Consider the following 13,159-nt stretch of genomic DNA (forward strand, 5'->3'; position numbering starts at 1 on the left):
CTTGTTTACTGAGCATGCTCAAACTCACTACGCACCAGGGAGCAGATTTTAAAACTTCAACAGCATCATGTTTTTGTAAGCATCTTATTTTCTAAAGAAGTGGGATGTTGTGACCCTCATTCATGACGGGCTGATTCACTGCAGTGGGTTCCATGGTAACAATACATCAAATCTAGAAGAATCTCAGATTTTTGATTCCACAAGGACACCCCGAAGGGTATGCAGTACATATGAAACAGTCTGCAAATACTTTCACTGTTTCAGAGAAATTGTGACCTTTATAGCTGTTGGAAATGCCAAAGGAATGTTCACACAGAAAAGAAAACTTAAATTACAGAAACAGATTAGGAAGATCAGGACTCTCGCAAATACATTTTCAGCTAAAAGCCCAGGGAATTAAGCACACCACCACCAAGAGAAGTCATGAATCAAATTCACTGCATGAAAGCATACCTGTTACCGAGTACAGATAAGTTAATAGACTCACTAAAGGAAAATGAACCTCTATCAGACAACCCACAGAATATTACATGTGGCTGCAAGGGCAGCTGTTGCAAAATCCAACAGCATACACCAAGAGAACCTGTTTATGAAGAAAAACGGTCACTGTTTTAAAGTGGCTAGAAACGTGACAACTTGATTCCATTTAGGGGATTGGTGTAGTTGTTTATAGCCAGTCCACTCACGCAGGCTAACAACAAGATGGTGAAGCTTTAGTGAATAGAAGTGTGGGGAATTTATTCAAAGCAGAACACTGGGAATCTACATCTTAGGCAAACCCAACTTTAACAGTGACAGGAAATTCACTTTGGAATTTTGAAACATTGTTCCAATACTATCTTGTTAATCTAAAGTTGTAGTAAGATTCTTTTATACCCTAAAACGGATTCATCACGTTTTCTGAACTGGGCTCATGCTCATTTGGTGCCGTATTTTTCTCGCAAATATTAGAGTAAACATGCTCAGTAATAGGAAATTTCCAAGCAATCTCAACACTCTTAGATGCTGCCCTTGCCTTTTCGTTAGCCATGCCAAGCTGCCTTTCACCACACAGAGATGCAAGCCCCAGGCCAGCCCACATGATAACAAAAGGTAGTACCTGACCTGGTGCTAGGTATATAGGGGATGTGTGTATTGCAAAGAGAAGCTAATACACCGTGGGGTAGTGGAAACACGCACTAGAATGGAAAGAAGTTCTGCTTGGGGATAGGGAGCCAGGATCTTCCTCCGGCAACTGCCTCACTGACTTCTGCCTCCTCTCTGTCCTACCCTCTGTTGTGGCTGCTGCCAAGGTGGGCTCCGGTGAGCCATGCTCAGGGGTCCTGCGCACCAGCACCTCCCCCTCTTGCTCACGTTTGATCCCTAGGTCTGTGGAGCCGTGTTGGATCGGGGAGCCAGGAATGCTTGAGTCAGCCTCGTTTGAGAAGTCAAAGCCATCTGGGATTCAACACATAAAATTTTAGTGCTTTTCTGTTCCTTTCTAGGCATTCCAATCCAGGCAGGGAAAAGAGAAGATGTATGTGGACATGGAAAAACAAAAGCACTTAGAGCTGATCTACACTGCACTGTACTGTGGGTTATAGGGGGGTGCAAATTGCAGAGTGCACGGAAATGGTATGTTCTAATTGCTCCATGTGAACATTGCTGGAGCAAACTAAAAGGTACCTAAGCTTTTGAAAGAGGAGTATGTTAAATGCGAACTTTGTACCTTTTAGTTCATGCCAGCAGCATCCACAAAGGACATTTAGAGCACACCATTTTGGTGCACTCCGCAATTCACACCCTTATAGTCCACACTGTATGCAGTGTAGACATAGCCTTACTTATATACACACATGCACATTTGTGTGCACACCCACAGAAAAAGGAAGATCAACTATATTGTATATGTGAGAGACTGGCAAATGAACGAAACAATATCAGTGGTAAGGACAAACATGACTTAAAATCTGCAAAATGGTAACGTTTTCTTCCAGACTTGGGCAACCTGACTTGACAGATCATGAAGCACTCTGGTTCTTGATACATAAAAATAAACTGTAAAAGAAGGGACAGGGGTTTGAAACCAGGGATCAAGTTTTCCCTCTGCGATATTTTAAGTTCCCACTTTTTACTTTCAGCCATTTATGCAGCTTTTTCAATGGATGTTTTTATACATGCAGGAACACAAAGCTTTTAAATATGACAGTGATTTCTAAGCAAGCTTTTTGCCACACTTATACTGAAGGTGCACCTGACCATGTCAAGAAAAAACCACCACCACATCTATTTTTCTTCCTTGCAGAGTTAAATACTATTCTTAGCAATATACGTATCCATCAAGAAAAACAGGGGACTGAAGGGGAATGAGATAAATTACCCAAAAGTAGTTTAGGGATTTTTCTCTAAGAACAAATGGTCTGATTTAGAGGTGCACAATTCAATCTCCCACAGACTTAAGTGGGATCGGTGGTTGCTCAGCACCACTGAAAAAGTCAGGCCAATAGTACTTCTTGCACTAATTACAGATGGGAGGCAACATGGTCTAATGGACTGAGTGTGGGACTGGGAGCCAAGAACTAATCGCACATTGGCCATTGATACTCCATGCTACGCGACATGGAAAATTACCTAACCGCTCAAGCTTCTCCATCCGTAAAAGGAGGTAACATTTACTTACCTACCTCACAGGAGTGCTGTAAGGTTTAAAGAGTTCATGGCTATGCAGTGCTCTGAAAAGTTGTAAAGCACTATATATATTGTTACAAAATATTGCTGTTTTAAAAACAATTAAATGAAACTATTCTGCCAACATTCAGATTCAGAAACTAATTGGTAACGATGGAGATGAACACAGTGCAGTATGTTATTAGCGGCACTGTGGGACTACTCACCTTCTCTCCTCCACCGATGGCGGCGGATGGAAGCTGTCGTAATGGCAGTCCGAGAGATCCTGGGCACTGTAGGAGTAACCTCCACCTTCAGCACCTTCTGGCCTTCTTGCGACACATCAGGGGCATCAAAGGGCAACGAGTTCTTCATGGCATTCGCAACCTACGGTAATAGTAAAATCCTGTGCAAATTCACCACCCTCAACTATATTAAGAGCAGTGCCAGATTTCTTCGTCAGACTGGATGGGGAGACAAAGATTTGGCAACAGTATATCAGGCTACCACACAGACATGGCAGTGACCTCAGGACTTCACGTTTCATGACCACTGACAGGCTCATTGCAAAGCTGACATACCTGGACTACAGAGGACTTCCTTCTCCCTAGGAAGGTTTGAGCTTCCCCATTCTCATTTCATTAAATGATTTATTTGTTTTGCTGCAGATTCACTGCAGAAAGAGAGAGTGTTCTAACAGAGTCAGACTTCAAATGAAACCCAGTAGTACTATCCTTCAAGAATGAGGTCACAATCCATGTCAATGCAAACAGCACAAGTGCAATCAGTGGCTACATAAATAAAAGTAGTGTTACCGTCAAAGGTCACATGATTAGCTCTCGATCTTCAACTACCCCTTTTTGTCAGTTTTCTACAAAATTTTAGAGAACTGCAGCATGACAAGCTCCACAATAAATTGTTCTCTACAATCAAAGATAGGTACTAGAACTGATGATAAAGCTGGAGCTCTACTTTGCAGCTCTAAGAGAGAGAGCAACTGATCTCTTCCAGCTTTGAGACTTAAAATACTATTGTAAACATAAAAGCAGCTGTAAAAATGGCATTATGGGCTTCCACATGTATTGTCTTTCAGTAACGTCCAGATGAAACCTCCCAGTTTACAAATAAAAAGATGGCTCTTCTAATAGTCAAACTAGGCTAGAAAAGTCAAGTTGGGTTTTTTGCAGCATGTGCACCATCACCAGTGTAATAAACTTGCAGTCAACATTTCAGAATTTGGTTCACAACTTTTTTTAATAGATGAGAAAAATAGAATCCAGCTCATCATCTGTGGCTGTGTTGACTCTGCAATAGTAACACAATAATAAAATGAATACTTTTCACTTACATATCTTAATTCAAGGATCTCAACATTTATTAAAACTTCCTCTAATAAAGTAAGCTGATAGTATTCAAAGGGGAGTGATAAGTTGAGTAACAAGGTATCGTTTCCCTAGTTATTTTTCTGCCTTTAATCTCACTCAGTCCCATCCTATACAGCAACAACAATTGCTATTGTAAGTAGGACAAGCTTTTTTCTGTAATGTAGTTAACAGGCATTACGAAGAACAATGCTATGTAGTCACCCAACTGTTTTTTTCTTGGATCATTTAAAGTCGTCAGTGATTTATCAAAAGTCGAGACTGCAGAGACAGAAGTATTTTAAAGACTGAAGTTTGTATTAGGATGTATAACAGAACTGCAAGACATGGCCCTTTTAAAATCAAGTAATTTATTTGGTTGCTCATGGCAAAGATACGCAAACATCCATGAAATATATTTTAAAATTGACAGAACAAAACCCGGAGATGGATAATCCAATGTCAATTCAACTGAAATCCAGATTAACTAAGGGCAGGTCTACACTACAGCTGGATGGACACTCTGAGATCAATCCACCAGCAGTCGATTTAGCGGATCTAGTAAAGACCCGCCAAATCGATAGCAGATTGCTCTCCAGTCGACCCCTGTACTCTACCTCCAACAAGAAGAGTAAGGTAAGTCGACAGGAGATTTTCTCCCATCTATCCCCCGTAGCATAGACCCCACGGTAACTTGACCTAAGGTACGTTGACTCCAGCTACGTTATTTACGTAGCTGGAGTTGCGTAGCGTAGGCTGACTTACCACGGTAGTGTAGACATAGCCTTAGTACACACCTTTAACAAGAGGTTCTACTGTGACATAGAGGCTCATTGCTTCCAACTGGCAAAGGGTCCATGACTGTCAGCAACTCCTACTAGGCCTGACAAACTCACTATACCTAACACACTGCTTTCATAGTATTTATCCATAAATCGTGTCTTGTAAAGTGTCAAATGAAATGCCCTACGCTACCAGCACTCCCAGCTATCTTCGAGACACCACTGACTTCCTGAGGAAACAACAATCCTTTGGTGATCTTCCAGAAAACACCATCCTAGCCACTATGGATGTAGAAGCCCTCTACACCAACATTCCAAAGATGGACTACAAGCCATCAGGAATAGCATCCCCGATACCATCATGGCTAACCTAGTGGCTGAACTTTGTCCTCACCCACAACTATTTCAGATTTGGAGACAATTTATACCTTCAAGTCAGCGGGACTGCTGTGGGTACCCACATGGCCCCTCAGTATGCCAACATTTTTATGGCTGACTTAGAACAACACTTCCTCAGCTCTCGTCCCTAATGCCCCTACTCTACTTGCGCTACATTGATGACATCCTCATCATGTGGACCCATGGAAAGGACGCCCTTAAGGAATTCCACCAAGATTTCAACAATTTCCACCCCACCATCAACCTCAGCCTGGACCAGTCCACACAAGAGGTCCACTTCCTAGACACTACAGTCCTAATAAGTCATAGTCACATAAACACCACCCTATACCAGAAACCTACTGACCACTATACTTACCTACACGCCTCCAGCTTTCATCCAGACCACATCACACAATCCATTGTCTACAGCCAAGCTCTAAGATACAACCATATTTGTTCCAATCCCTCAGACAAAGGCAAACACCTACAGGATCTCTATCAAGCATTCTTAAAACTACAATACCTACCTGGTGAAGTGAAGAAACAAACTGACAGAGCCAGAAGTCACCTACTACAAGACAGGCCCAACAAAGAAAGTAACAGAATGCCACTAGCCGTCACCTTCAGCCCCCAACTAAAACCTCTCCAGCACATCACCAAGGATCTACAACCTATCCTGAAGGACGACCCATCACTCTCACAGACCTTGGGAGACAGGCCAGTCCTCGCTTACAGAGCCCCCCAACCTGAAGCAAATACTCACCAGCAACTACACACCACACAACAAACACACCAACCCAGGAACCAAACCCTGCAACAAACCCTGGTGCCAACTCTGTCCACGTATCTATTCAAGGGACACCATCATAGGACCTAACCACATCAGCCACACCATCAGGGGCTCATTCACCTGCACATCTATCAATGTGATATATGCCATCATGTGCTCTGCAATGTACATTGGCCAAACCGGACAGTCTCTACTCAAAAGATTAAATGGACACAAATCTGACATCAGGAATCATAACATCCAAAACCCAGTAGGAGAACACTTCAATCTCCCTGGTCACTCAACAGACCTAAAAGTGGCAATTCTTCAACAAAAAAACTTCAAAAACAGACTCCAACGTGAAACTGCAGAACTGGAATTAATTTGCAAACTGGACACCATCAGAGTAGGCCTGAATAAAGGCTGGGAGTGGTTGGGTCATTACAAAACCTAAACTTAATTTCCCCCTACCATTACTCACACCTTCTTGTCAACTCTCTGAAACAGGCCACTCTCATTACCACTTCAAAAGTTTTTTTTTTCCCCCCTTGGTATCCTGCTGTCAATTGAATCATCTCGTTAGACTAACCTCACACTTGGTAAGGCAATTCACATCTTTTTATGTATTTATACCTGCTCCTGTATTTTCCATTCCATGCATCTGATGAATTGGGTTCTAGCCCACGAAAGCTTATGCCCAAATCAATTTGTTAGTCTCTAAGGTGCCACAAGGACTCCTCTTTTTTTTTTTAAATGAAAGCTGGTCATTGTATTGTTGTGAAATGTATGTACTGTACTGACATTTTAAAAGTTTTGTTTAGAAACTGTAGTATCTAAAGTCTAACTGGCACAGCTGACAAACAGATTTCTTCCAGACAGGAGATAAGATGCGTCTGTCAAATGGAAATTGAGCATTGAAAGCCAAATCTGCATACTGCAAAACAGGCAGATGGGAAGATGCTGGAGACTGGTACCCACAGGGGGTTGTCTTGTCTCTGGGGTGCAAAGACAATGGAGTGTGCGGTATAAGAAGGAAGCAGAGGGACCACTCTTTTATTCTGCACTTGAGGGGGTGACCAGGCAGTGCGCTTATGCCCATGAAAACAAGCTCTCAAACAATGTTGGCTGAAATGATGTAAGGAAGTTCTTAGATGAGAAATTGCTTTAGACAGGGTTAGCTTGTTATAGTTCAGTCTAAGTCTACCAGAAGTGTGTTATATTTTTGTTTTGTTTGTAACGTGTTATTCTTATTGCCTTTTCTCACTATCTCTTAAAATCTTTACCTCTGTTATTAAACTTATACTGTAGAAGCTCAGAATTATGATCACCTTGGGAATGGAGGTTGTTCATAACTCTGAACAAAACATTATGGTTGTTCTTTCAAAAGTTCACAAACAAACATTGATGTAATACAGCTTTGAAACTTTACTATGCAGAAGAAAAGTGCTGCTTTTAACCATCTTAATTTAAATGAAACAAGCACAGAAACAGTTACCTTGTCAAATATTTTTTAAAAATTGTCTTTTTTTTTTAGTAGTTTACATTTAACACAGTACTATACAGTGTTTGTTTCCCCCCATCCTAACTCTGCTACCTTGTACTCTTCTGGTTCCAAATTAGGTGTGTGGTTGACTGTTCAGTTAGTAACTCTGGTGTTTGTAACTGAGGTTCTACTGTACTTGTTTTCACAATAAGTAGATTATAGTGCTGTGTTATCTTGGAGCGGATAGTCATTTGAATCAAACAGGCTGGTGCGTGTATACTATTCCTTTGGGAGCAGGGAACCTGATAATTGCTGTGAGTGTCCAGTGACAGGGGCTGGATTCTGGAGGGGGATGCTTTTGGAGTGGCTCAGGGGCTGGAGTCCAACAGTTGTTAAATTGTAAGGCAAAGGAGGGGCTGGTAGAGCCCTAGGGTGATTGCCTGAATGGTTGAAAGACTAGTGGCATCTGAGAGCTGACACCTCGCTACCACAAGAAAGACTCCCTCTCATCAGAAGCAAAGGGTTAATAAGGTGACTTGCAGTCCTGAGCACCCCAAGAAAGTGTCACATCTACTTTTCTGTTAACATGTTATTTTAGTCCATACTCTATTTTTGCTCTATACTGAAGACAAACACAGGAAAATGCATTGTTTAAACTGTGAGAAATCCTTTGTCTAAATTTCTGTGGTTGTATCAAATATTTTGTACATAGTTATGAATAAATATTCCTTTGGGAAGAGTTCTGCCCAAGAAAGGGAGGGTAAGTAGTAGCTGTGATATCTGAACTACCCGTCTTGTTTAACAATACAGTAACTCCTCACTTAAAGTCGTCCCGGTTAACGTTGTTACGTTGCTCATCAATTAGGGAACATGCTCGTTTAAAGTTGTACAATGCTCCCTTATAATGTCATTTGGCAGCCGCCTGCTTTGTCCACTGCTTGCAGGAAGAGCAGCCCGTTGGAGCTGGAGGGGGGGTGCGCGCCTTGGAACCAGGGGGGACCGGCAGCCCCCCTATTAGCTCCCCACTCCCCTAAGTTCCCTGTGCAGCACCCGCCCAGCAGGCTATCAATTGCCAGCAGTTCAGCTGTCCCTCCCCCCCTCCAAGTGCTGCTCCTGCCCTCTGCTTTGGAGCTGCTCCCTGGAGCCTCCTGCTCGCTGTGCAGGGGCCTAATGTCAGGGTGTCCCCATCTACCGTGAACCCCGCTTACCCCATCTTCCATAGAGCAGTGGGGACACGCGACAGAGCTCAGGACAGAGGGAATTTTCTGGCAGCAGCTGCCATCTCAGCTTGCTGATTAACTTAAAAAGGCAATGTACTTAGAGTGGGGTCAGCTACTTAAAAGAGCAATGCACATCTCACACACACAGGGTGTGTGTCTCTGTCTGCCATGCTGTCTCCCCTCTCTCCATTCCCGCTGCCTTGTAGAGTGTGAGGCTACATTAACAACAAGTTAACCCTTGAGGGCTCAGCCAATTGCTAGTTCATCATTTAGCAGTAAGGCATCCCCTGGGAAATATCCCACCCTCTAACTCCACCACCTCAACCAAGCTTCACAATCATTATAATCTAACTAACCTCACAATCATCATTGCTGCATATCAGTATTAAATTGTTTGTTTAAAACTTATAGTGTGTGTGTGTGTGTGTGTGTGTGTGTGTGTAGTCTTTTGTCTGGTGAAAAAAATTTCCCTGGAACCTAAGCCCCCCATTTACATTAATTCTTATGGGGAAACTGGATTCGCTTAACATAGTTTCGCTTAAAGTCGCATTTTTCAGGAACGTAATTACAACATTAAGCGAGGAGTTACTGTATTAACAATTTTAAACTGTAATCCCATTGTTCCCCGTGATTGGGGAAATTCTGGTAGAGGGTAGTCTCTCCTCCCAGTTTATTGGCACAGCATAAAATTCTCTACAGGGCCCACAAAAGGTCTGAGGAAAAATAAGTCAGTAGGGTAGTCATCTGCCCTTTGGAAAAGTGTAATAGTTTATCTTGGAAACCTCCCAAGTGAAAATAAAGGAGAATTTTACACAATGTATATGGATGTTCTCAAGAACAAGCAGAGTAATACTGTTGTAAAGTTTACAAGCTTCTCCTCTTTCCCTTTTTTATTACAGTTGGCCATGCTGCCATCCTCTCATCATCCAGGCATGTAACCTTGGGGTTATTTTTGACTCCTTCCCCTTCCTTGCCTCACACATACAGGCCATTTCCAAATCCTGCTGCTTCTTCCTTTTCAGCATCTCCAAAATTCTCTCCATCCACAGAGCCAACTCTCTCATTACATTCGGTCTTGATTACTGCAACAATCTCCTCTGGCCTCCAAACACACACCCTGGCCCACTTCAGTCCATACAAACCTGATCTTCTTTGCCTGTTGTTTTGATCATGTAACATGCCTTTTCAAATCCCTCCATTGGCTTCCCATCTGACAGAACATAAATTTTAAGATCCTTCACACCTTCAAAGTTGTACATAACTCTGCCCTTCCCTGCTTATCCTGCCTTGTCAAGCTTTGTTTCGTCTCACCCCCACACCCTTTTTGTTCTGCTATTGCTCCCAACTTCATCCACTTGGTTTGTGAGCGTCTCTTGCAATCCCCTTCCATGCATTCCCTGACGCATAGTATAATTTCCCTGCCTTCGTCTTCAGGGCTGTCCCTAGGGGGGTGCGGGGCCCTGAACAAATCAGCCCCACTCAGTGGTGCACGGGGCCAGGAGCCCAGGAGTGCTGCAGCACCCCCCTGCACTCCTAGTTCCCACACCTATGTCTTCTGGGACCAACTGTGGCGGCCAATCACACCAGCCCACAGGGCCCCCCAAACCGCGGGGCCCGGAACGGTCTCCCTGATTCGCCCTATGCCAGGGACAGCTCTGTTCATCTGCACCCTGCCCATATTCCCTCTTAAAAACTCCTGCTGAGCTACTTATAGCAAATCAACCTGACATGGATATAACATGTACATTGTTGTTCCCCTTCCCTCATCTCTGCCTGTTTACGTTGTCAGTACCTCAGAACAGGGACTGTGCTTAATCAGAGCTAATGAAAAATCTCAGTGCAACAGCAGCACCAGAAAAATATGAACCATTAAGTGTGGAAGACTGACTGACAAGCACTTTCAACCCAGGTTGTGCTGCTCAGGGGAAAAGGAAGAGAGGAGAAATCATGCAAGAAAAATAGATCTGGTCCAGCAGGAAAAACTCGCTAAAAAATCCACTTGCATCAGCCCCAGCCCCTCCTGGGAGAAAAGGGATGCAAAAAAGATGCATTGCCTAACTTTAAGCACTGAAATAGGCTTCCAAGGAAGACTGTGGAATCCCCAGGATTGAGCTTTAAGAACAGAAAGAAAAGGAGGACTTGTGGCACCTTAGAGACTAACCAATTTATTTGAGCATAAGCTTTCGTGAGCTACAACTCACTTCATCTATAGCTCACGAAAGCTTATGCTCAAATAAATTGGTTAGTCTCCAAGGTGCCACAAGTCCTCCTTTTCTTTTTGCGAATACAGACTAACACGGCTGTTACTCTGAAACCTTTAAGAACAGGTTAGACCAAACGCCTGTCAGATATAGTTTAGGTTTACTTGTTTCTGCCTCAGCAAAGGGGCCTGGATGCATGATGACCCCTCGAGATCCCTTCCAGCCCCACATTTCTATGATACTATCCTGTCTTACTGCCTTATCATCACAAACCAGGCCCATTAAGGCCAACTGGAAAGGCCCGAAGATACTTCCTGGCGGAAGCAGCATTCTGTCTCTGCAAACAGAGCCTGCAACTATCAGTGACAAAGCAGAACAGGCCACAAGCCAGAAACATCCAGCCTTTCCCATGAGGAATATATGCTCAGCCAAAGTTAGTCAAATAAAAGAAGCTGGGGAACCAAGCAGTGACAGTATGGGATGCGGCTCTTAAACAAATTAACAGGTCAGCGGGCATAGTGATGCTTGTCTCTTGCTTACAATCAACCATTTTGCCCAACACACTTTGCCTGAGGGTGTATGCTTACTGGGGAAGCCTGGATATCTGGTTTTGCACTAAAGATTGTAAGTTCCTTTTGAAGCATTGTGCAGAGGACCTGAACTGATATAGGATAGGTGCTTGATGGAATGATAGAGAGGCACTCTTTAGTCCACAGTAGCTGGGCAGGAATATAGCATCTTTTTGCTTAACTTCCCACTGTGGAAGCCCCTCCCCCAACATTTTCTTTGCTGTGAGACTGGCACAGGGCATTTGGTTGCAGCCACTTAGCTTTTCTTCCTGGACTAAGTTATATTTCTTGCACTTACTTTTCCACCTCAGGTACAGCCCCTGGGCAACACTGCAGGCGTTTGTTTACAGTCAGTCTTTTACCCTTCAATTGTTTTGTAGCTTACTGATGCTGCTATTTCGGTCATTTTTTCTGTTTAGAGGAACACAAAGGGACATAACCTTTTTTGTACAGGAGCACTGATCCACTACATGGAGTTTTCTGAGAAGAAACACCAAATACAGTGGGCTGTGATGTTGCTCTTTTTAATGTAGACCAATGACATTTCCCCAACTATGCCAGTGACCTGGTACAAATGTCTAAAAAAAATTAACTTTCACTCAAAGCTCTCCTGCATGGACTTCAGATAATTTGCTGTTGTCTTTACATATGCCAGAGGGGAGTGGGATTGAAAATCATGCAGGAGACTAAATGAAGTACTTCACTGAGTGACAGCAATTGCTTTAAATGTTATTTTAAACATGGTTTTATATTGCTGCTAGATTGCATGCGACTTCTGGAAAATTTAACTGGATGAAAGAGAACTGTTTGTTAAAGAACCAGAGGGGTCAACTGCCTTAATATGGAGCAAGACAAGAGACATGCAATCCATCTGTCCTAGAACTTAACTACAATTTTTGTAAAACATGCTTAGAAAAAGACAGGGCTTCCTGAAGTGTCCTTTGATATTTGCAAAAAGGCAGGCTGAGGAGGACAAGCAAATGACCAGAGAAGAAAAGAAAGGAAGTAGTAAAGAGCAGGGAGCGGGTAAGAGACAAGACTATAACAATCACTAACAGTCAACAGAAACTACCAAACAGCTTGTTCGAGAGGAGAAGAGGAAGGAAACGCTTTTGTTAACATTGTAAAAATAAAGATAACCTAGAAGGATTTACAATCACTCAGAAGATTTTTTTTTAAGATGATTGTTCAGTTTTAATCAAGACTAAAAGCTGTTACACCATCTCAACTGAATTCAAATACAGATCCACATACATGCTTTTGTACTGTAGCATGTTCTGATAGGTGCCCACTTCCTCAGGTTCAATATTTAATTTAAACTTCCAATCTAATAGTGCAATGAGTCATTTCCTAAAGGAAATTGCTGTTCTAATCATTCACTGGATAAGATGTATTCAGAGTGCTTCACTCAGAAAGCACAAAACTAAGTGTCCTAGCCAATATTAATTCATCACGAGAACAGTTTTATCACACTTATTGGAGAAGTGCAGAATTTACCTTGGGATTGGCCAAGAGAAAAAAGATCCCATTCAGTTCTTCTCTGCAAACAGGCCACTACTCTAAGTTATGGGGAAAAATAATATTTAGAGTAATCAAACTGATTAACAGCAAAGAGTCCTGTGGCACCTTATAGACTAACAGACGTATTGGTATAAGGTGCCACAGGACTCTTTGCCGCTTTTACAGATCCAGACTAACACGGCTACTCCTCTGACAAATTGATTTACTGTGTGTTAGTCCAGAGGAC

General features: G+C 42.7%; 1 protein-coding gene across 19 annotated transcripts in view; it reads right to left on the reverse strand.

Annotated features, from left to right (window-relative positions):
- HYCC2 (hyccin PI4KA lipid kinase complex subunit 2) overlaps positions 1-13,159 on the reverse strand; it is a 98,123-nt gene that overhangs the window by 10,964 nt on the left and 74,000 nt on the right. For 18 of the 19 annotated variants that reach the window (XM_073306364.1, XM_073306362.1, XM_073306355.1 and 15 more), the window contains 2 exons: positions 2,874-3,033; positions 1,270-1,437 (listed from right to left, as the gene is read on the reverse strand). In XM_073306364.1, the coding sequence (XP_073162465.1) occupies positions 1,270-1,437; positions 2,874-3,033 (328 nt within the window). The remainder of the gene's footprint in view (positions 1-1,269; positions 1,438-2,873; positions 3,034-13,159) is intronic. The other variant, XM_073306368.1, reaches the window with a different exon arrangement.

The sequence above is a fragment of the Lepidochelys kempii genome, chromosome 11, assembly GCF_965140265.1.
Source record: "Lepidochelys kempii isolate rLepKem1 chromosome 11, rLepKem1.hap2, whole genome shotgun sequence".
NCBI classification, from domain to species: domain Eukaryota; kingdom Metazoa; phylum Chordata; order Testudines; family Cheloniidae; genus Lepidochelys; species Lepidochelys kempii.